This window comes from Tiliqua scincoides, unplaced genomic scaffold (genome assembly GCF_035046505.1).
Source record: "Tiliqua scincoides isolate rTilSci1 unplaced genomic scaffold, rTilSci1.hap2 HAP2_SCAFFOLD_94, whole genome shotgun sequence".
Taxonomy (NCBI): Eukaryota; Metazoa; Chordata; class Lepidosauria; order Squamata; family Scincidae; genus Tiliqua; species Tiliqua scincoides.
Genome location: NW_027101674.1, coordinates 1 through 24,280, shown reverse-complemented (window position 1 = coordinate 24,280; position 24,280 = coordinate 1). Strand labels below are relative to the sequence as shown.

General features: G+C 50.8%; 1 protein-coding gene and 1 pseudogene across 1 annotated transcript; both read left to right on the top strand.

The window, feature by feature from the left end:
- Positions 1–3,971: 3,971 nt before the first annotated feature.
- Positions 3,972–24,273, top strand: PLBD2 (phospholipase B domain containing 2). Its single transcript, XM_066611126.1, is given in 13 exon segments — positions 3,972–4,138; positions 4,140–4,189; positions 6,643–6,736; positions 7,534–7,692; positions 9,841–9,941; positions 10,514–10,728; positions 12,099–12,193; positions 12,750–12,910; positions 13,779–13,874; positions 14,937–15,008; positions 16,155–16,307; positions 17,777–17,939; positions 19,429–24,273. Coding segments are annotated over 13 exon segments (1,686 nt in total). The 5' UTR covers positions 3,972–3,979; the 3' UTR covers positions 19,597–24,273.
- LOC136636147 (5S ribosomal RNA) lies at positions 11,578–11,697 on the top strand (annotated as a pseudogene).
- Positions 24,274–24,280: the final 7 nt, after the last annotated feature.

The following is a 24,280-nucleotide window of genomic DNA, read 5'->3' as shown; positions in this document are numbered from 1 at the left end:
GGGTTGCAGGCCTGTGTATTGCACTGGTGTGTAAATGAAAGGATATGTTGCGTGTCATTTCTATGTAGGCAATACATTTTCCATGGCATGCAGAGATGCATTTATTCTATGCAAATTATTGTTACATTGCTTGACAGCTAATGAATGCATCTTTCACAAAAAAAAAAACAAAAAAAAACACATTATTTTCTTTTCATGAAATTTGGGGGAGTTTTGGGTATTTGATGTTGCTCCAGATTTATCCTTTCATTTTGCCCACCAGTATAGATACCTGACATCATTGCCCCCCTTGAAAAAATAGTTGCCCCCCCCACCTCTGGCTACGGGCCTGATTCAGGTATAGGTGAGGAGGACGCTTTTTTGAAACCCAAGAGAGTGACTATTGCTGCTAGTCAGTGCTCAGTACAGGACCAGTAGACAATATCAGGTGAGCATGTGCCCCTAGTGACTTTTCCTCTTTTTATTTTTTTTTTAAGCTACGGAGCCCAAGAGAAGACAACAAAGTAGAAAACTGACCAGAGGTCAACCCTTAACAGTAGCATTCCTTGGTCCATGCAAATTGCCAATGAGGTAGCAAAATTCTTCTTGATCTGTAACACTTCAGTCCGCAAGGGAAGGCTTTGGAAGTGCACCCTGCCAACTTCCAAAGTGTCCCTGGAACTCCCTGCCTCAGTAGAACAGACAAGCACCATCAATCCTGCTGCCCCCCCTTTGGCTGAAAGCCACCCCCCCTCCAGCAAACCTTTGATTCATTTTGCAGCTACACATCTTCCCCCCCCCCCCGTATCCTTCCAAGAAAGGAGACTGAGCATGAAATTGAGGGTTGGACTAGATGGCCTTCAAAGACCTTCCAACTCTATGAAATCCACAAGCCTGATCCCAGATCACAGTCTGCAGTCAGATCACAAACCATGCCTCCTCCTCTGCAGACTTCCAAGAACAATCGCTAAGGAGGGGGCAGCACAAAAATGAGAGGACTAAGCCCCCCCTTCATTCAAGCACCACACCCCACATGCACAGAAAGGGGGAGCTAGGCTACTGCTCCCCAAAACCTGGTCCTATCTCTTCCCTGTATATCACCCATCCACCCTGATGGGATAAGAGCTGGAGGAACCTGTTACCTGTCTGGTGACATAAGAGCTTTAAGGGATTAAGGGGTCAACACAGCCTCTCGTTAAATTGCCCCTCTGGAATCACATGCTCAGCGTGGAGCATCACTGAACTCAGTCACCCGGGTGTCAGGTTCACATTGCAAAGGCCTAGGGAAGGTCAATGAGTTTTCCTGAAAACAGGCCAGGCCTCTTGACTGCTCCAGAGGTCCAAAAAAATGGTCTGTGGCAAAATCAAGGAAGGGTCTCTGAGTGCAGCCTTGGCAAGCTACCTGGTGACACCAGCACTCCTTTACCAAAACAGTTTCTCTGCAAGTGATTTAAGGGCAAGAACCAGGCCAGCATGCCGCTCCAATGCCCTCATGTGGGAGCATGCCAGGGCCTGTACCATTCGTGCTGCTTTTGCGACTTTCCCAGAGGTATCTGATCAGCCGCGCTGTTGGAGACAGAATGCTGGTTTTGAGGCGCCTTGGCAGGGCTGAGCCACACAAGACGACAGTGGCAGAATGGCCTGGAACACCCAGCTTCGACAGTATGGGAGGAGGTCCATCATGGGGGTGACGCAAAGAGCTCTCGCACCAGGTGACTCTTTTGTGCCCAAACAAGAATTAACACAAACTTCAGGAAAATAATCCATCTTTGCTATAGAAAACATAGGTAGAGACCTTGCCTGGCCTGACTTTCCCCAGGGAGGGACTCTGATGAACCCAAGTCCTACAGAAGGGATGAGGTTGTGGAAGAGCTCTTAAGAACCCCAGCATGCACAAGTTATGCTTTAAATTGGTCTCCGTGCCATTGGGAAAGTAGCCAGTACCACACTGATATTTTTGAGAAGGGAATCTGGGAAGAAGGAAGGCCGGGAGGAAGAACATGAACTAAACTTCTGGAAAGATGGGAGAAAGAGAGGCTGATCGACTTCTCTGACAATACCAGAACTAGGAGTCGGCCAATGAACCTGATTGGCTAGAGATTTAAAATTTTAAAAGAGGAAGGGCTCTTAACATGGTGCACTGTTGGCCTGTGGAATTCCTTGCCACAAGATGTGGCAATGGCCACCGGCTTGGATGACTTTGAAAGGGGATTGGACCAAGTTGCAGAAACCCGGTCTATGACTGGCTTCTAGTCTTGACGGCCTTTGGGTTCAATAGTGGTATCTGTGTAAACTGGTGGCAGATGAACCATGAAAGATGAACCATGGAAAGAAAGATGCCTTTTTATTTTTCTCCTGCTTGTGGGCTACCCAGAGGCAACTGGTGGGTCATCTTGGGAAACACAGTGACCCCAAATGAACACACACACACACACACACACACACACACACACACACACAGAGTTCTTTGGATTTTTGGAGAGGCAATCAACAGGCAACAGGAGAATTCAAAGGACTTCTTAACATTTACTCGTTTGCAAACGGGACCTCCACACACACGTCGGAGGACCCCGAAGGATTACAATGATGTGGGTTTTATAGGGTCTTTCCGATAGGGGAGGGGGACAAGACAACACAAAGAGAGAAAAAATATGCAGGGGAAAATAACATACAGGCAGACACCCAAAACAACATTTGGCATGTTATCAGTACAGGATGTTGATCTGAGGATGGCAATTCAATACACATCGGCAGTTTGTTTACAGAGATAGCAGATAGATACAGTTAGAGGGGGTTTGGTACTCTGACTCATCCCTTTTACCCTAACCTTTTTATCCTCATTTGTTGATTGCTCTTATCTATGACCTTTCTGTTCACCCTTGGAGGCCCATACCACAGTTAACTGGTTCTCTGAGAGGGATAGCTTTTTGGTCAGAGAAGAGCCTTATGGGTGAACTGGGCATCTTGGGATATTTCCATATTGTGAGCTGGACATATTGATATCAACAGGATGCTGGACTAGATGGGCCTTGGGTCTGATCCAGCAGGGCTCTTCTGCTCACCTCTCCCACCTCTTGCTCTAAGAGTTTAAGAAAAGAAGCAGGAAAAAAAATACAGAGGAGAGGAGACTGATGGAACTTACTTATGAGTAGACAGGATTAGCTGTAAATTCCACTAGAGTCGATAGGACTTACTCCCAGGTAAGTGGGCATGGAATTTTCAGCCTTGCAGCCAAACCTAGGCATGTCTACTCAGAAGTAAGTTCCACTAGAGTCAATGGGGCTTACTCCCAGGTAAGTGTGGCTGGGGTGGTGGTGGTGGCAGCCTGAGCCTCCTTCCTAGGGCGTAGTGACTTCCCCAGCCGCCTCCTAGGTGTGTCTACTCAGAAGTAAGCCCCACTAGCGTCAAGGGGGCTTACTCCCAGGTAAGTGCGGCTGGGGGGGTGGCAGCCTGAGCCTCCTTCCTAGGGAATAGTGACTTCCCCAGCCCCCTCCTAGGCGTGTCTACTCAGAAGTAAGCCCCACTAGAGTCGAGGGGGCTTACTCCCAGCTAAGTGTGGCTGGGGGGTGGCAGCTTGAGCCTCCTTGCTAGGGAGTACTGACTTCCCCAGCCCCCTCCTAGGTGTGTCTACTCAGAAGTAAGCCCACTAGAGTCGAGGGGGCTTACTCCCAGCTAAGCGTGGCTGGGGGGTGGCAGTTTGAGCCTCCTTCCTAGGGAGTAGTGACTTCCCCAGCCCCCTCCTAGGCGTGTCTACTCAGAAGTAAGCCCCACTAGAGTCGAGGGGGCTTACTCCCAGCTAAGTGTGGTAGGGAAGGCAGCCTGAGCCTCCTTCCCGGGGACTTCCAGCCCAGCTGCGCGCAGCCAGCGGGGCAGGGCTCCCTCCGGGGGCCGGAGCGGGCACAGCGGCCGGCTGGCTGCCGGGGGAGGCTCCGCGGAGCCGGGCTCCTCCTCCGGCGGCATCAGCGCTCACGTGAGAGCCGGAGCTGGGCCAGCCTCGGCCATGGCTCTGCCCCGGGGGGTCGCGCTGCTGCTGCTCTGCCTGCTGCCCGCCGCCCCCTCCCCGCCGCCCTTCCCCGGCCCGGGATCGGAGCCCACCCGCAGCTCCTCGGTGCTGCTGGATCCCGTCTCCGGGAAGCCCTGGATCGCGCACACCTGGGACCCCCGCGGCCATCGCCGCAGCCAACCTCACCGAGGGCATCCAGGAAACCGGGTAGGTCGGTGGGGCCCCGATCCTGCCAGGGGAACGCTCAGGCTGCGAGCCGGCCCCTCCCCAGGGTGGCATTTACTCCCGAGTAAGGCTGCCAGCCTAGCCGCACTGACTTGGGAGGAAGCCCCGTGGACTAGAATGGGGCTTACTTCTGAGTAGACGTGCATAGGATTGGGCTCTGAGGCTACAACCCTACCCACACTTACCCGGGAGTAAGACCCATTGACTATAATGGAGCTTACTTCTGAGTAGACATGCATAGGATTGGGCTTTTAAGCTGCAATTCTACCCACACTTACCTGAGAGGAAGCCCCATTGACTATAATGGACTTACTTCTGAGCAGACATGCATAGTAAAACCCATAGTGGAGCTTACCTCTGAGTAGACGTGCATAGGATTGGGCTCTTAGGCTACAATCCTATCCGCACTTACCTGAGAGGAAGCCCCATTGACTATAATGGACTTACTTCTGAGCAGACATGCATAGGCTTGGGCCCTAAGCTCCAAAGGGGAAGGGTCCAATCCTGCCAGGTGAACACTCCAGCTGGGAGCCAGCTTCCCCAGGGTGGGATTTATTCCTGAGTAAGCTCATAGGAGGATGCATAGGTTTCATGATCCTATTGGGGTCGGGACCCCAAGGTTGAAGAACACTGGTCTAGCTAAAGAGGGCTTCTAGCTATAGCACAGTGTCTCCCACAGGTCAGCCCCTCTCATGTAAACTGAGAAGTAAGCCCTCTTCAGTTGAATGGGACTTCCTCCCAGGTAGGGGAGGACTTCCTCCCAGTGTAGGATGGTCTCCTTGCATCATAATCCCATAATGATTACCCAGACAATGGTAATTCACAGAGTTGGTGAGATGTCAATCCCATTGAGTTCAATGGGATTTTCTCCCAGGCAAGCATGTGTGTGTAGCATCAAAGCCTTAGAGTGCCAGCCAGAGGCCTTTGTTGGTTCGCCACATGATAACTTTCTAGGAATACATCCTGGGGCATCCTGGAGAATTTATGTGACACGATTTCCCACAACTATTTTTTTCCCCATGCCCCAAGTCTTATCCTGGAACATAAGAATGGAAAAACTGGTTCTACACGCTCTGGTTGAACTTCAGGCCAACATCGAGTCAATCTGGTTCTCGGCTTCTTTTCTGCCACTTAAGCAAGTGCTGGAATATATATTCTATCTGTACTTACCTGGAAGTAAGCCCCATTGACTATAATGGGACTGAATTCTGAGTAGACACGCATAAGATTGCAATAAGTCCTTTGGGGCAGGGAAGCAGGTTGACCACTGTACTGAACTTTGCGCAAAGGGTAGGGGGGTGTCCTTGATAAGCTTCCTTCCTGCCCCACTCTCAAGTTGCTCCAGTTTCATTGACCGGTAAGAATCATGGAGTTAGAAGGGGTCCACAAGGTCATCTAGTCCAACCCCCTGCCTGAAGCGGGAGGTTCCCCTAGCGCATCTGGCCCAACCACCCTGGTCATCCAGAATTCCTTCCCAATGCCATTTGGTCTCGTTCTTCCTCAATTGCATTTTACAAATTTTGGATGTGACGTTTTCTTATTGCCAAATGGTCATTTCCTTGGCAGGAAGGAGGAAATCTCCAGTAGGGTGGAGAGTGTCCTGGCTCGATCCCAACTGTCTATTACTTCCTGCACCCGAATTTCTGTGTGGGTGTCCTAAAGACAGCTGCAATCTAACTCTGTAGGAAAAATCAAGTCAGAGCTGAGCTGCGGCATTTTTGGATGATCGCAGCATGCCTGCAACATGTTACTGTCTTAATGTTTGCCCTGCAACAACCCTGCCAATGAAGTGATGTTATCCCCATATTACAAATGGGGAGGACTGAGGCAGCAGAGGAACTGGCTTACTTAAGACCCTTAAGTAAGACCTGTGAGTCTCTTGACCAAGAAGCTTCTCCTTCCCTCAGACTTTCCCCCATGACAGAGGGACCTCTGTGGGACACTCTAATGTGCAAGGTTGAATGTCTTCTCCCGGGAGAAGAACAAATAATGCCGGATGGCCAGAGTCAGCCAGGTATCTTAGGATCTGCCATAAAAGGGCCTGGACAAGCAAGGCCTAGAGAGGGAGGTCAAGGTCTGACAAAGGACAGTGGAGAGATGACAATGGGGTAATTCGAGAAAACTTGGTTAAAAGGGATGGGTTGTGTTTTGCAAAAGACTGTTCCAGACATTGCTAGCTGAAGGCCGTAAAGGAGGACTGAAAGAGGTTGTAAACCACAGGGGAGGCTTGCAGTTTGCGCAGGGAAGTTGGAAGCGCTCATGCTGAGGACTAGAAACTTGACATGGCTGTGAAACATGACAGGATTTAAGCAGGAGGTGGTGGAGGGCTGAGCAGGAGGGATGGTAGATTGCCAGGAGGGATATTTGTGTGCTAAGAGCCATGGCATTTCAGCCCTGGGCTTCTCCTCACTCTCCTTCCTCTCTCTCTCCCCCAGGTGGGCCGTTCTAGAGGTGGTCACCAATGCCAAACACAATGACAGTTTCCAAGCCTATGCAGCCGGGCTGGCTGAAGCTGCAGTAACGGATCAGGTAGGTGTCAGAGTGCATGGTTGAGAGAGCTGAATGTGGCTGGGCTGTTTCTCTGCTCTGGCTTGCTTCATTTCCCCCAACCTCCATCCTGTCAGGTTCATTTAAGCCTCTTCTTCCTCCTCACTTTAGAGAACTCAGGGTTCAACCTGAGGCAAGGGGGTGTCCGGCAACATCCTTTTAATGCTGGAGCTTATGGAACTCAGAGAAACGTGGGGTAGCCTCTGAACATGTGCAGACTGCCATTTGCTCAGTGTTGATTAAAAGGGAACAGAGTGGAAGAGGAAGTGTGGAGGCAAGAGATGCTTTTCTAGCCCACCTTCTTACCTTGCTTGTGGACTTTCTGATGCTGGGCCCGATGGAGGTGCGGGTGGAAGCAAGAACAAGCAAAAACTGCGCTCCCCCCCCCAGTGGTGCACCAGCCACCACCCATTGTCACCCCTCCTCCTACTCCCTGGGAGGAAAAAGGGAATGGAACACACAAGGAAGTGTGAAGGAGAGGAGAGTGGCTGGCTAGAGTGTCTTAAGATATAAGAAGTCAGAGACACTCTATCCCATCACTTTCCACACTTCCTTTTGCGCTCCATTCCCCTTTTTTTTCTGAGTTCAGGGAACAGGAGCAGCAGCAGTGAAGGGGGCAGACAAAAGTGGTGTATCCAATCCACCACCTGAGGCATCTTTCTCAGTTGCCCTCATGAATGGGCCGTCTGCATGGATTTTTTTTCAGTAGGGTCCTGCACCGGCAGCTGGTGTTCTTCTGCCGCCTCCTGATTTTCTTGGTCCTCTTTTGTGCCTTCCAGCTCATCTACATGCAGTGGATGAACACCATGATGGGCTACTGCGGCCCCTTCAAATACCAGACCGACTATTGCCAGAAGCTCAAGAGCTACATCGAAGCCAACCTGGCGTGGATGGAGCAGCAGATCGAGACGCAGGGAGACAATCCCTATTGGCACCAGGTGTGAGACTCCTTTGCTCCGAGTCTCAATGTGCAGAAGAAGCTGGGTTCAGTGTCACAGTGGGGTGGGGGTGGGTTTCTATGGGTCGGTCCCCAGGCTCTTGAGAAATTGCTGTCAAACACCAGGATACATCAGCTCTCATGAAAGCTCAGCTATCATATCCAGCAACAATCAATTCTGTCATGTGCGTTTCAGTGTAACAATGGCACAGGTTCAAGCCTTTGGGTGGCTCATCAAAGCACGGACACTGCTTCTGAGCCTTTCCTGTCCGTTTCAGCAGGAGGATTTTGTTGTGGGTTTGTGTGATAATCTGCAAGTAACGATATGTCTCTTCTATATATATATATATATGTTTAGATTGTAAGCCCTTTGTGGACAGGGAACCATTTGATTTATTTTACTATGTGAACTGCTTTGTGAGCGACTCCTGTGGAAAAGTGGTATACAAATGTTCTTAATCATTATTTATTTATATACCACTTTTCCACAGGAGTCGCTCACAAAGCAGTTCACACAGTAAAATAAATCAAATGGTTCCCTGTCCACAAAGGGCTTACAATCTTAAAAAAAAAAAATATAGAAGAGACACTGGAAAAGATGCCATGCTAGATGAAGAGGGACACTTGCTCTCCCCCTGCTAAATAGAAGAGGGCACCATTTTGGAAGGTGCCTCTTTTTCCTTTTCAGGGTAAAAAAAATGTAATAGTTAATTGGTAGAGTACTTTCTAAGCTCCCATCTAGGCATAATCCTCTTAGGTAATCAGAGAAGGCCTTTTTACAAGTACAGCCACCTAGGGAGGTACGTGGGGCAGCGGGAAGAAATAGGGCCTTCTCAGTAGTGGCACCAACGCTATGGAATTCCCTTCCCCTTGACTTAAGAATGGCTCCCTCTCTTGAGACTTTTCAGTGAGGCCTGAAGACCCTTCTGTTTAGACAGGCCTTCTGAGTTCTCGGCCTTTTTTAACATCTTTTTCAAAATCTTTTAATATCTTTTTAAATACCTGGTTACAGGCCTGATTCTTTTATGATTTGCTGCTCTATGCTCTTTTTACCTGACTACTTTTATCTGACCACTGTTTTTGTGATATGTTGTTAATATGCTTTTATTTGTTTTTAAATTATGTTTTTAATTTGTTTTAACTTTGTTGTAAGCTGCCTTGAGTCCCTCCGGGGAGAAAGGCGGGGTAGAAATAAAGTTAATAATAATAATAATAATAATAATAATAATAATCCTTACAGCAAATCAGTATGATTATCCCCATATTGCAGGGGAAGATTGAGGTTCAGAGGGAGTGGCTTGACTTAGGCCACCTTGTGAGCTCATGGCAGAGGCATGATCAAACCAAAGACACCCATGATTTGCAGCCCACCAGATACCCTGTTACACCAGCTCATCCGAACCTAGCTGCAGCTTGACTTTTCTATCCTGGGCATCTTGGTTCAGCCCTGTAAGGGGTCCTCTGCCACTTCTAATGTCTGGGTCTGCGAGTGATTCTAGGAAGGCTCAGTGGTGCCTTGCACTCAGCAGTTGTCCGGTTTGATCCCTGGTGTCTCCAGCTGCAGCTGGGAAAGATTCCATATAACCTGACCCATCCTCTGAGGTCATCAGAGGGTTTTTTTTTTAATCCATGCTGCCTTTGGCAGAGGTGAGGGGGATGATGGGAGGGCCTTCTCAGTGGTGGCACCCCCATTGTGGAATTCCCTCCCCCTGGAATTAAGAACTCCAGGCTCTTAATAAAAGGCTCCCTCCTTGTAGACCTTTCGGTGGGCCTTTTTATTTAGGGTGGCATTTGATACCTGACTGGTGTTTTAATTAAATGCAGATTTAACTGTTTGTGCGATCCATTGGGGCTTGTTTCATTTTAGTTTTCTTTTAATGTCAGCTGCCTTGATTGCTCTCATTGGGGAAGGGCAGGATATCAGTTCTTTAAATAAATAAAGATGGTGATCTGAAAGCCTGCTGTCAGTCAGTATCCAACATGCCAAGTCTGCGATCCAATGCATGCTTACCTGGGAGTTAGCCCCACTGAACTCAGTGGGACTTCCCTTCTGAGTAGACATGCATAGGATTGGGCTGTAAGTGGACTAATAAACCAATGGGGTAAGGCAGCTTCTGTGTAACATGCGTGTTCCTGCCTGAATTTCCAGGTACGACTTGTGCTGCTGCAGCTGAAGGGCCTTGAGGATGGTTACAACGGACAGGTGGCCTTTCCTACAGGCAAATTTTCCATCTCCCCTTTTGGTTTCCTGTGAGTATCCTTTCATCATCCATGAGAGGGAAACAGGGAAGGAGGGAGGGAAATTTCCAGCTGCACACATGACATAAGAACATAAGAACAGCCCCACTGGATCAGGCCATAGGCCCATCTAGTCCAGCTTCCTGTATCTCACAGCAGCCCACCAAATGCCCCAGGGAGCACACCAGATAACAAGAGACCTACAAGGCTTCCTGGGAATTGTAGTTAAGAACATAAGAACAGCTCCACCGGATCAGGCCATAGGCCCATCTAGTCCAGCTTCCTGTATCTCACAGCGGCCCACCAAATGCCCCAGGGAGCACACCAGATAACAAGAAGACCTGCAAGGCCTCCTGGGAATTGTAGTTTAAGAACATAAGAACAGCCCCATTGGATCAGGCCATAGGCCCATCTAGTCCAGCTTCCTGGATCTCACAGCGGCCCACCAAGTGCCCCAGGGAGCACACCAGATAACAAGAGACCTCATCCTGGTGCCCTCCCTTGCATCTGGCCTTCTGACATAACCCAGGGACAATCCAGGGAACTCCTTAACCATGTGACTGATGGCTTTGGTTGTCCTCCAGTCTCTTCCAGATGGGGGGCGATCTCGAAGACCTGGAAGCGGCCTTCAACAAATCCCAAAAGCCGCATGTCCTGGGTTCAGGGTCGTGTTCGGCCTTGATCAAACTTCTGCCCGGCAACACGGACCTCCTGGTTTCCCATGACACCTGGAACAACTATCGAGCCATGCTTCGCATTCTCAAAAAGTATACCTTGCCGTTCCGGATGTCGGAAGGAAGTGAGTCACAGGAAACAGGAATGGGGTGGAACACAGGGTCTGATGGGGAGCTGATGTTCCTTGCCTGACAGGGTCAAAGATCCTTAATTGCTGAGGAAGTGGGAGGGGGGTTAAACAAGCCACGCCCTCTCCTTTGTTTAGCAGAAAGGCGTCATTGCCCAGGAGGAAATTGGAATCCATACTGGGATTCCAGTAGTAATAATAATAAATAATAGCTGGAACTCACACTGGACTGGCCCAAGACTGATCCTGAATGCTGCTGGTCCCCCACATCAGCCATTGTGTCTGTTGCTGTCTTCCTCTTTTTGCTTCCTGGATTTGAAAAGGGAGAAGAGGACAGAAGAGGGGGTGTGGAGGAGAGGAGAGTGGTGGCCTTGGAACTTCTCCAATGCTATATACATTTGGGAAATTGCATGGCCCGTTCTTGCCCACTTCCCCATCTACTCATCCATCTCACTGTTCCTCTACTTCCCGGTCCCTGGATTTGAAAGGAAACAGGGTAGCAGAGCAGAAGAGGAAGTGTGGGAGACCGTAGAGTGTCTGACACTCTAGCCTACCTCTCTCCTTTCCTCTGCATGTCCTTCTTTACTCCACCCCCCTCTTTCTTTTCATATCGCAGGAGCAGGAAGAGAAGACAGATGGGTGGGAGGACAGAGGAAGAGGAAGGGGTGGTGGTAATAGCTTATCCCCTGCTGCCATTGTCTGCTCCAGGTGCACCCGTCCACCTGCAAATTGGCTTTTTTCCCAGAAGCCCCTGCAAGAAACCATTTTGCTGGTGGGTAGAGCAACAGAACAACTTTTTCAGTGGAGACCGTCACTGTTGCCATTTCCTCTGCACTTAGACAGACTGTATGCAGCAACTGTTACCCTGCACATGCCCGATCTCATCTGATCTCGGAAGCTAAGCAGGGTCAGGCCTGGTTAGTACTTGGATGGGAGACCACCTGAGAATACCGGGTGCTGTAGGCTTACACCATAGTCTTTGAGACTGAAGGTTGCCAACCATCTCCCTGTACTGGACACTATCTCCCGATCTTGTCTGATCTCGGAAGCTAAGCAGGGTCAGGCCTGGTTAGTACTTGGATGAGAGACCGCCAGGGAATACCGGGTGCTGTAGGCTTCTACCATAGTCTTTCGAGACTGAAGGTTGCCATCCATCTCCCTTTATTGAACACTATCTCCCGATCTTGTCTGATCTCGGAAGCTAAGCAGGGTCAGGCCTGGTTAGTACTTGGATGGGAGACCGTCTGGGAATACCGGGTGCTGTAGGCTTATACCATAGTCTTTCAAGACTGAAGGTTGCCAACCAATAGACAGACTGTCCACTGGCTAAAGAGTTACTGATGGATGTTTGTGGTTGGTCTCCACAGGTACCACCACGATCCCTGGCCATACCCAGGCTTTCTCCTCCTATCCGGGCAGCATCTACTCCGGAGATGACTTCTACATCTTGAGTAGTGGTTTGGTGAGTGGGTGCCTGTCCTGGTTTCCCTTTCTGTGCTGATCTGGATGGGGTGGGAGCCCTTTGCCCCTAAGCCCTAATGTAGGGATCACAGCAGGGGCTGGAGGGAATATCCCATATGCTTCCTGGGTCTTGAGGCGGAATCTGAAGGCAGCAAGAGAGGTGGTGTTTGGGGAGGCAGTTCCGGGCATGGGGGCACCACAGGAGCAAGCCCAGAGTTGTTTGGGGGAGCAAGAGATTTTTGGATAGCCAAGGGTGCTGGAGATTGCGTGCAGAAGGACCCAGGTTCTGCAACATTAAATTGGTGCTTGAGACTTTGGGAAGTGCCTTGGTCAGGGCCGGCCCATCCATGAGGCCCACTGAGGTGTTCACCTCAGGTGTGGGATCGATGTGGGGGTGCCCTCTGCTCTCCTCTTTTTGCCAATCTGCCTCCCCCTCTATGAATTCAGAAAACAGAGGGGGAACAAAGTGGGCTAGGGTAGGGAATAGGATAGGGCTCCGGTGTCTGTAACCCTTTTTTCCCCCCAGCTGAGAGTGGGATCACTTGCTCCCCCTGCAGGTGGCTCTGGAAACCACCATTGGGAACAGCAACAGCGCCCTGTGGAAGTACATCCAGCCAGAGGGGAGCGTCATGGAGTGGCTACGTAACATCGTGGCCAACCGACTGGCGCAGAACGGGATGCAGTGGGCACTCGTCTTCCAGAAGTTCAACAGCGGCACGTGAGTGGCCTGTGTGTCTCTGCAAAGTCAGGCCTTTTGGGCTCCGGCTGTAAGAAAGGAAACTATAGACAGAAGGGGCAGGGCCAATTTGATGCAGGGAGGGTGGACTAGATGACCTCCATTGTCCCTTTTGGCTCTAGCGTTCTGTGATGCAGGGGTCGGACACCTGGTTGTTCAAAATGACACCACGTGATGAAGGAGGAGGGCAGCCACTGTTGCCAGCTCCATCCCCCAGTAAGTTTGACTGGTAGGAAAGGCTTCCTGCAGCATCCCCTCTTCCTTCAAAGGGTCAGCTGTTTGGGCCCCCACACAGGCCCTTGGCCCTTTGCTCAACCCCTGATGTGGCCTTGCTACAGCTTCTTATTTATTTTTATTTGTTCACATTCTTCTGCCATCTTTCCTCCAAGGAGCTCAGGGTGGTATACCCGGTTCCTTCCCTCCTTGGGTCCTCACCACAACCTTGTGAGTTAGGTAAGGCAGAGAGAGAGAGAGAGAGAGAGAGAGAGAGAGAGAGACTGGCCCAAGGTCACCCAGGGAGCTTTGTGGCTGAGCAGGGATTTGAACCTGGATCTTCCAGGTCTCAGTCCTACTCCCAAGCCAGTATACCAACCTGGCTCTTGAGGAATAGCAGTTAGTTTCACTTTGGGTGTTTATAGTTCTATTATTTCCTAGATTGGGCGGCTCTGTCCTGATTGCTGTCATATCCACACCTTGCTGGCCAATCCATGCTGTGTTTTCGATCTGGGCTCCAGAGAGCACATCCCCGGGCCAGGTTTAATCCAAGAGCTGCCAGGGGCTGACCACTGATTCATATCCGTTGCCCTTCCTGGATGTTCTCTGATGGTGAAACCCCCCCTCTCCCACACAGGTACAACAACCAGTGGATGATTGTGGACTACAAGGCATTCGCCCCAGGCAAGCCCGGTGTTCAGAACGGCGTGCTCACCGTCCTGGAACAGATCCCGTAAGCCGATGGCCTTCGGTGTGTCAAGAGCTGGGCCCCACCTTGATCCGCTACCTGCAGCATGATACCCCCCTTCTAAAGAGCCCTGGTGGGCGGAAGTGGTGGCCAAGCAGGGCAACCAAAGCTCCTTTTCCTGCCTACTGGCAGGCTGGGAACTTGGCCAAAGCACCTCTCCAAAGCACCCCTCCATTCGGGCCCCTCCAAGGCCAAATGCTCTGGTAGGATTCATTTCCTGTAGAACCCCCAGTTGGTGTTCTGAACCATCAAGCATGAGATTAAGAACATCAGAAAAGTCCTGCTGGATCAGGCCAAAGACCATCTGGTCCAGCTTCTTATTTATTTATTTTATTTTATTTTTCACATTTTTATACCGCCCTTCTTCCAAAGAGCTCAGGGCACTCCCCTCCTTTTGCCCTCACAGCTGCTCCCCTCCTTTTGCCCTCACAGCTGCTCCCCTCCTTTTGCCCTCACAGCTGCTCCCCTCCTTTTGTCCTCACAACCACCCTGTGAGGTAGGTGAGGCTGAGAGAAAGTGACTGGCCCAAGGTCACCCAGGAAGCTTCATGGCTGAGGGGGGATTCGAACCTGGATCTTCCAGGTCTAAGTGCACCTCCCAAACCACTACACCACCCTGGCTCTCGTATCTTGTATCTCTTGTATCTCACAGAGCCCACAAGACTGGACAACACCTTGAAAACCACAGCTGGTGGGGGGGCAGCCCTTGCCCAGCCTGAACAGGAATTCTTTATCACCCTTCCTGTTTAGGAGAATCAGTGGTTGACCAAAATTCAAGGAGCCATTCCAGTATCTGGGAATCCGGGCTTGAGAGATGCTCCAGCTTGTGGTCCAGGCAGCTCGCCACATTTGCAGAACGATTCCTGCACACACAGCCTGACACTTGTCTGCCTGTCCGTGAGCTCCAAGATCTTGCCACAACTTCCATCTTTAGGGGATTAGACCTTCCCTCGGACAGGGGGTTTTCTGAGTGTCCCAGCTGGTTTGAAACCGCAACCCGGCCCTGGATCTTGAATCCTTTCCCCTGCTTTTCTTGCCATCTCTCCAGGGGAATGACGATCGCCGATGACAAGTCGGAACTGCTGTACCAACAGGGTTACTGGGCGAGCTACAATCTGCCGTAAGAATTCCCTTTCACTCTTGCCGTTGCTTCTCCTGCTATTCCCCAGGGTCCCTCTGACTCGGTCCAAGAGGGAAAGGGATATCACTCGGGAGCAGAGTGTGGCAGGAGCAATCTGCCCCATTCCATCCCTGGCAGCATCTCCCAGTAGGACTGAGTCAGTCTCCTGCCTGAAACCTTGGAGACCAAGCTGCTGCTGGTCAGTGTTTGCTGTACTGAGGACCAAGAATCTGGCTCCTGGTACAATATGGTGGGCCTGTCCATGTATAGTGGACCCTTGATATCTGCAAGCATTCCAGGGCCCTCCGTGGACACTGAATTCTGCAGGTAATTAAATTCACTGAGGCCAGGGTTGTGGCACTGCAGGGACTCGCCTGTAAGCCACGCCGGGTCCTCTGGAGGTCACGTGCAACCTCCTGGCATCCTCAGAAGCCTCCCGGATGTGACTTCTGGTCACGTCCAGGAGGTCCTCTGAAGCCCTCAAGCTGCAGGCTTGACATCCACAGATGCTAAACCCTGCGGGTGCCTAGCCCTTGGATAAAGAGGGCCCACGGGATGTATGAATGGTCCAGGGCATGTGCAGCCTTGTTGAGCCTAAGCAGGTCTGGGACTGGTCAGGGCCTGGATGAGAGACTGCTTGGGAACCATCATGTACACTGCCTAGAGTTCCGTAGGAGAAAGATGCTCTCTTGACCACCGTCGAAGATGCTGATGAAATAAATTAATGGCGTTCGAGAGAATATCCAGTGTGGTTCGGCAGATAGGGTGTCTGTGCTGTGCTTGAGCCTGAGTTGCAATCCTCCCAACTCTGGTCTTGTATAGAATGGCATGGACAACACAAGGGTTGGCCTGAGATCTCCTGATACCTGATATAGTGTTCCAAATACTGCCCTTTTCCCAGCAGCCCACCATCTCTGCTATTCTCCTCCTGCTCCCTGGATTTGAAAAGAAAGGCAGGAATGGAGCAGAAGAGGAGTGGGCTAGAGTGGCAGACACTCTCCTCTCTTCCTCTGTTGCCTTCTTCTGCTTCAAATCCCAGGAGCAGGAAGTAGAAGAATAGTGAGATGGATGAATACATGGAGGTGGGAATGAACTGGTCACAACAACCCCCCAAATATATCTGACTGGCTATTTCTCTGCACCCAGGTACTTCAGACAAATCTTCAATGCTAGCGGTCTTCCTCAGCTGGTGCAGAAGTATGGCGACTGGTTCACCTACGACAAGAACCCCCGGGCCGAGATCTTCCGGCGCAACCAGACTCTTGTCCAGGACATGGACTCTATGATCCGACTCATGAGGTCAGTCGCTTGCGGGTGGCACCCTCTGGAGGTTGGCAGCTGTCTGAGAACATCTGCTTTTAGAACCCGGGGGGGTGCTAGCTGGAGCTGCGCATCTGAGTAGGAGGTATGAGCAGGGTCACTGCTTGCTTAGTAGTTAGATCAACTCTTTTGGTAAGGTCACTAGCTCTCTCTCTGAGTAGCTTTCCTTCCCCAGAAGTGAGAAGGAGCGACTGTATGAGAATGTGTTGTTAAGAATGGAGAACCCGTGTAGCTACTTACCCACATGCTAAAATATAACTGTGATCAGTGTAATGCCAGTATAATTCGCTCAACCCTAATGGCCATTGTTGCGTCCTGAAGCCATGAATTCCATTTGTGTATTATAGGGTGTGTGAAGAAGCCCTTTCCCTGTCTGTCCTCCTGCTGCTCCGTTTCACTGCAAGGCCTTGAGGTCTAGTAACTTGAGAGAGGGAGAGCAATTTTCCTCTCTCCACTTCCATGCATAATTTTATTAGGCTTCATTTTATCCCCCCACGACCACCTTATTTATTATATTTCACATTTTTATACCACCCTTCCTCCAAGGGGCTCAGGGTGGAGTACATGATTCCTCCCCTGCTTTTTTTGTCCTCACAACATCCCTGCATGGTAGGTGAAGCTGAGAGTGACTGGCTGTCTTGCCACAGCTCCTCCCCACTGGGCCTTGTGCCTGCTTAAGGCTGATTAGTTTCCCTTGTTAAACTCACAAGTGCAGCAAGCAAAAGTCAGAGTCAGGTCCCAGTCCAATAAATGCAGATTGCCAACTCACAGTCCAAAGTCAATATGCCGGGTCACAGTCCAAGTCCAAAGTCCAGGTAAGCCAGGTCAGGTCTCCTCTGGGTCAGGAAGCGTCTCCCTCTGGGTCAGGGTAGCCTTTGGTCCTTCTGAAGCTGCCTTTTATCCTTGGATGTCTCATCATCCAAAATGCAACTCAGCTGTGAGCTACCTTGTTAAGTCCAAATTAGGCTCAGCTGAGCCATCTCTTCTGTCCATGTCCATTCAAAGTCCCATCAAGGTCAAATGAAGCTCAGGTGTCCATCAAAGTCCCATTGGCCTTGATTGATTACAGCTGTGGAGCCAGCCCTGCCCTTCCCAGAGCTGTCAACCAGCTGTCAAAACATGGAATCGCTGTCAACACCACATCATCCACCTGATTATCTTCTGATCTTCCATTACACTGGGCCCTGGTCACTCAGGAAACTTCGTGGCTGAGTAGGGATTTGAACCTGGATCTTCCAGGTCCTGGATCTTCTCCCAAACCACTACACCATAAATGGAGGTGCCCCAAATGCCACTGTCTTTCCTTGTAGGAAAGGTTCTCCATTCCCTCGATGGTCTCAGCTGCCCTTTTTCCAACTCTAGCATCTCCTTTTTGAGAAGGGGGCAACCAGAACTGTGCACTGTGGTCCCAAAGCAGCACTGATCGCCTCTTCCTTCCCTCCACACAGGTACAACAACTTCCCAAAGGACCCGTTGTCCCAGTGCCAACGCTGTGACCCGCCGCAGAATGGGGAAAACGCCATTTCTGCCCGCTCGGACCTCAACCCCGCCAATGGCACATACCCTTTTGGGGCCCTGCGCCAGAGGCCGCATGGAGGCACCGACATGAAGGTGAAGGGACTGTGCAATTCGAGGAACAGCTGGGGTTGCGTCTGGAGTCTTTGCCGAAAGGCAGGGAGGATTTCGGCAAAGCGAAGGGACCAGCCGTGGTTTTCCGTGTTGATAGATTTAGAGAGAGTGGGGTGGGAGAGGCTTCTGTCCATGTCTGTTTCTTTGGTCCTGTGGTTTTCTCCGACTGAGTCCAATTGTTGGTCTGGCTAAGCCTGTATCATCTACACAGACTGACACCAGTTTTGGGGGGTTTTATGCAGGGAAGGGTCTTTCCCAGTCCTACCTGACAAAGGGATGGAACAGGAAGACGTCTATGTGCAAGGCCTGTGCTGTATAGTGTGCTCTCCTTATCTGTGGATGCGGCCTCTGTGGATCTGAGCATCTGCGGAGGCTGAGCCCATTCCTCAGAGGGCTTCCCAGATGTGAGCAGAAGCCAGTTCGTGCCGGCGACTTCCACTCGCTTCCGGGAGGTATTCTGATGTGTAGGGGGTTGTGTGCAGCCTTCCCGCACCTTAGGAACACCTCCTGGATGGGACCAGAACCAGGGGACATCCGCTAAAATTGAGTGTCGGGAGAGTCAGAACAGACAAAACAAAATATTTCTTTACTCAGCGTGTGGTTGGTCTGTGGAACTCCTTGCCACAGGATGTGGTGATGGCGTCTGGCCTGGACGCCTTTAAAAGGGGATTGGACAAGTTTCTGGAGGGAAAATCCATTACGGGTTACAAGCCATGATGTGCATGTGCAACCTCCTGGTTTTAGAAATGGGCTATGTCAGAATGTCAGATGCAAGGGAGGGCACCAGGATGAGGTCTCTTGTTATGTGGTGTGCTCCCTGGGGCATTTGGTGGGCCGCTGTGAGATACAGGAAGCTGGACTAGATGGGCCTATGGCCTGATCCAGTGGGGCTGTTCTTAGGTTCTTAACTACAATTCCCAGAATGCCTTGCAGGTCTTGTTATCTGGTGTGCTCCCTGGGGCATTTGGTGGGCCGCTGTGAGATACAGGAAGCTGGACTAGATGGGCCTTTGGCCTGATGCAGCGGGGCTGTTCTTATGTTCTTAAGCCCCCCAGTGATGGCATATGGGGCAATATGAATCCCTGGGGCATTTGGTGGGCCGCTGTGTGATACAGGAAGCTGGACTCGATGGGCCTATGGCCTGATCCAGTGGGGCTCTTCTTACGTTCTTATGACCAGAAGTTGCTGACGTGAACCCAAAGTAGCTTCTGGCTGCATCTGGGCGGCCTTCTGAGGAAGCTGGGAGGTCGGCGCAACCGCTGGAAGGCCTGGAGTGGCCTCCCAAGTATGTTATTGTGGCGCAGAGACCCTGCCACTCCCCCTGCAGATTTCAGCATCCGCAGATTTTGGTATCCATGGGGAGTCATGGACTCGATGTCCTATGGATAACTAGGGCCCACTGCACCTCTGAGCAAGAGTGCCTCCCATGTATGTGTTTTGGTGACACTATTTTTGTTCCTCTTTTCCTCAGGTCACATCCTTTAAGATGGCCCAGCGCTACAGTTTTGTTGCCACCAGCGGTCCCACGTGGGACGACCTCCCTCCCTTCCAGTGGAGCACTTCTCCCTACAACGATATGCTGCACATGGGTCAACCTGACCTTTGGAAATTCTCCCCCATCCAGGTCCACTGGGGTTGAGAATTCCCATTATGCGAGGCTCCAAGTGTTTGATCCTGGCTATTGCGGTGTCGCGTTGCACCTGCTGCTGAAGGAATCAGGAATGCCTAAGTTTTGTTTTCGGATGGGTGAGATTTTTTTTATAGGTACGATCAGGATTAGGTGTATGTTTTTAAAAAGAAAACATACAGAAGAAGCAAGACTGGCCACCTGAGAATCTCAAATGATCTTTTTTTTTTCCTTTCATTTAAAAAAAATCAAGTTTCTAGTCCTTATTGACTGAGAAGATATGCTTGGAAAGTGAGTGGACAGACGTATACTGAAGTCACAGAAGCCAGAGAGACAGAAGGCTGAATAAGAGCTGGGGTATTAACGGGGATGACCGAGCAAACTTCATGCCGCTCCTTGCCCCTGGCAGTGCTAGCCTGAGTTATGCCAAATTATGGCAGAATCAAGTGATGCAGGGCATAATCCTAACCAGGTCTATAAAGAAGTAAGCCTTATTTTGTTCAATGGGGCTTATTCTCAGGAATGTGTGGGTCAGGATTGCAGGCGTAGAATGAGAAGAAAGTATGCCCAGGTGGCAAAATCCATGTATGTTGTAGAATTTTGTTTTTTTCTTAGTTGTGGTTGGGTGTACTGCGCAAGCTCAATACATCCAGGGGGCAAACGATTCCCTCTCTGGCCCCTACTTTTTCCTGCTTTTGCTACCTTTTGGAATCAGAGGAATTTCAGGAGTATCTCCGGCAGATTCAAGATCTTGAACCGGTTTCTTGCCTGGAGGATCTTCACATCCTTGGATAGACTCCCCTCTTCCGTGATTGTCTGGAAATGAGACCTTCACGATCTTCCTAGGGAATCCTGGTCAGAGGGAATCCTTCCTTGATTGAAATAGACCAGGGGTGCTCACACTTTTTTGGCTCGAGAGCTACTTTGAAACCCAGCAAGGCCCGGAGATCTACCAGGGGGGGAAGGAAGCGTCTGACAGACACCCCCTTTAATGTATGGAGCCCCTGCTGGAGTCTAGTCAGTTTCGTCAGTTTTGTTGCTGCATGCCTGAAGAGCAGCTAAAGTGTCAGTTTCAGTGTCAGTTTAGTGTCAGCTAAATATGTCAGTTTCGTCTAGTCACTAGATGAAACTGACATTAACAGTTTGGAGAGACAGGGCTCCGCGATCTACCCATTTTGCCTCGCGATCTACCGGTAGATCGCGATCCACCTATTGAGCACCCCTGAAATAGACCAAAGATTTGGACACAGGTGTGCCGTGAACTTAAAAGCGCTTTCAGGTTGGCTGAAGTGTCAGGGCTTCTCTAGGGAACGTCTGAATCCGTCCGGGGATCCCGAACACACACACAGATTGTACAATGCCCAGGGTTGAAAGCCAGAACTGCCAAACCAGTGTGTCTGTATAGGGCAAGGATGTCTCAGTTTTCAGCCCCTTCCTGTCTCACTCTGAAGAGCCTTAGCTTAGCTAGTCAGATAGAACATAATTCCCAGGGACAAAAGGGAAAGCCAAACAGCCTACTCGTTCTTTTGCCTTGGGGGGTGGCCCTGTCTGCAGACCGTGCTGTGCCCTAGGGCTTAATTGTGAATAGGGTTCTGTTGAGCATGCACAGAGTGCCTTTCCAGGAGCAGTGCATCTGAGGTCAACAGGGAGCACTTCTAGGTCAGAGAGGATCCTGGCTCTCCAGGTCTGGGTTTTTGAACTGGAGTGAATTCCATACCAGAATTCTAAAGAGACACACTGGTCTCTTTAGAAATAACTGTTGCCTGCAGTGACTTACTAGGGCTATATGTAGCTTGTGGATTAGGGAAGGAATATCTCCATCCCTAATGTGGATCCTGCCAGCAGCTTCAGGCTGATGTAGGAGGAACGGGTTGCGGGTTTAGGGGCTCCTTTGGTGACTTCCTAGAGCAGGTTCGAAGGGAAGCGTAGCCAAACCGAATTCCACTTGGCGATTCTCAGGACCTTCTGGCTCATGAGACCAAGTGATACGAGTCCTCCCAGGTGATAGATTGGAGGTGCCTGCCTTTCTATCCACCACCTCTACTGCTCTTCATCCTTCCACTTCCCGGTTTGGAAAAGGAAGCAGGGAATGGATTGGAAGTGCAGAGCAGAGAGGTGGGCTAGAGTGTCAGAGACACTCCTTCACCCTTCCTCTTCGGTTCCGTTCCCTGTTTCTTCTTCCAGTCCAGGGAGGAGGAAGAGCAAGAGTGGTGGAAGCAACAGTTGGTGTTACACTGGGTCAGGATGGGGCACTATTTGGTCGGGGTGGGGGGGCCTTGAGCCACTCTGGAGAGCAATTGCCCTCTTTCACCCCGTGCCACTCTTTCCCTGAGCCAAAGGTCTGGGGGAGCACAGTCTAGTTGTATGAAGGGATGCCTGTCTCTTGTGTGATCGTGGAGCATTTTGATTTGATTTCCTATAAATCTCTAGGATAACTTGTCTTCCCTTGTGGCGTTTTTCTTCCTGGGTTAAAATGTTCTCTGTTCTGTAACCCCCCCTTAAGGATCTTCTTAGATAAAGCTTAAGGTTTTAACCCCCCCCCCCCTGCATCTTTCTTCCAGGGAGCTCATAAGAGGAGACTGTGTGTGTTTGTCTTAAACCCCACTCTCCAAACCCAAGTTCCCATCCTGGCTTACAGAGCCATTTGGTACGAGATGCAGTCATAAACATATACAGTAAAACCACTAGCTCGGCAGGTTTTTAAAAACATCATCCATCATCCAAAACGTGAACGTCTTAAGACCAGCAGGCTTTGGAGGAGACCTCTCCAGCGTCCACCCCATTAGCTGCCCGTGGGAATGACAAAGAGGTGTTTAAGGGGAGAACTTGTTGAAAGTGGCTCACGGAGCCACACTGGGAGGCGAGAGGTTAAAAAGCCCTGTGCCCTTGCCTCTCCTCAGGGGAGATCAGTCCATGGGTACGGTCAGTGTCCTTGCTGGGTTGAAAGTGGGGTTTCTGTTCCTGACAGTTTAAGTGGTTAGGGGCAGGCTGGCCTGTGCACGAGGGCTGCCTTAGGCAGGAGACTAGTGATGGAGGAACCCACATCCTGCTACTTCTCCTGCATCCAGCATTTATCCTCTTTTGCTCGCTCCTCAGATTTGAAAAGGAAGAAGAGAACAGAGCAGAAGAGGAGGTGTGGAGGAGAGGAGAATGGTGGGCTAGAGCGTCTCCCTGGTTTTCCAATTCTTAGATGAGGAAGTGTGGAGGAGAGACGAATAGTGGGCTAGAGCGTCTCCCTGGTTTTCCACTTGGAAGAGGAAGTGTGGAGGACAGAAGAATGGTAGGCTAGAGCACGCCCTCCATACCTCACCAGTCCTTGTTGACTCTAAGGATTTGGAGGGGTGGCAGCAGCTGGTGTACCTCTGGGCATGAGGGGGTGTCATTTGGCATTCTGCCTCGGGCACTCGAAGACCTTGTGTAGGGCCTCTGAGCAGCTCTGGGGATCCAGTCAAGTCTTGAGAGAGCAAGGCTTCCCCAGTTCACCCACCAGTATGTGACCCTGAAGGTGGGAGTGGGAAGGGTTCCGGTGGCTCAAGGGTGAGTTCTGCTGAGCTGGTTTTCTGACACAATTGGACTGTCGCACATGCGGCGCCCTGAGCTCCTTTCCGTTCGCTGTACTCGGCAGCCAGGACTGGAGCTCCCTGAAGCCGCCACCCCTCCAGCCTAGGTGGGCACACAGTCCGGGATGCCCAGCTGCTCCTTCAGGTGCTGCAGCTGTGCCAAGGTGATGTTGTTGCCACCGCAGACGATCACCACCAGGGAGTCCAGCCGGGGGCTGAGCTTGCCCTCCGCTTGCAGTTGGCGGGCCACTCCGCTGTAGACGGAGGCCAAAGCAGCTCCGCATGCTGGCTCGACCAGGATCTTCTCGTCGTCTGCAGGAGAAGGAAGGAAAGTTGTTGAGGCTGCTAGCTAGACGGGGTAGAGGAAGAGAGACCGGATCTGGTACAGTCTTATCCAGGGAACTGAAGCAACTGTAAACCCAAACGCACACATTTTGTTGGTTTACGAGAGGTTTGTTTACAAGTAGTCAAATCCTTGTTAGCTCCAGGCGGGCCTGGAAAGACCCCCTTCTGAAAGCCTGGAGAGTTGCTGCCAGTCAGTGTCCAGTCATACTGGACAATACAGACCAAGGGGCAGACTCAGCAGGAAGCCACTTTAATATTGTCACTAGACAGGCATAAGGGTATTCGTCAGGGAAGACCTATAACATCATAAGCCCTGCTGGATCAGGCCAAAGGCCCATCTAGTCCAGCTTCCTGTCTCTCCCGGTGGCCCACACAGGGAGCACACGAGACCACAAGAGACCTGCATCCTGGTGCCCTCCTTGCACCTGGCATTCAGAGACGGCCTCCTTCTCAAACCAGGAGGTTGCACTTAACCGTTGTGGCTTGTCACCTGCGATGGACTTTTCCTCCAGAAATCTGTACAATCCCCTTTGTGAGGGCGTCTAGGCCAGATGCCATCACCACATCCTGTGGCGAGGAGTTTCACAGATTAACGACACACTGGGCAAAGCAATATTAAAATGGTTTGAAATATTAAATATCAATATCTCTTTATATGAAGTATTTTAAAATATTAAAGAAATATCTTTTGTCTGGTCTAATTCTCCCACCACTCAATTTGAGTGGATGTCTTTTGACCCACTCAAAGATGTCGTAAGATCATCACCCACTCAAGGATGTCGTAAGAGGCA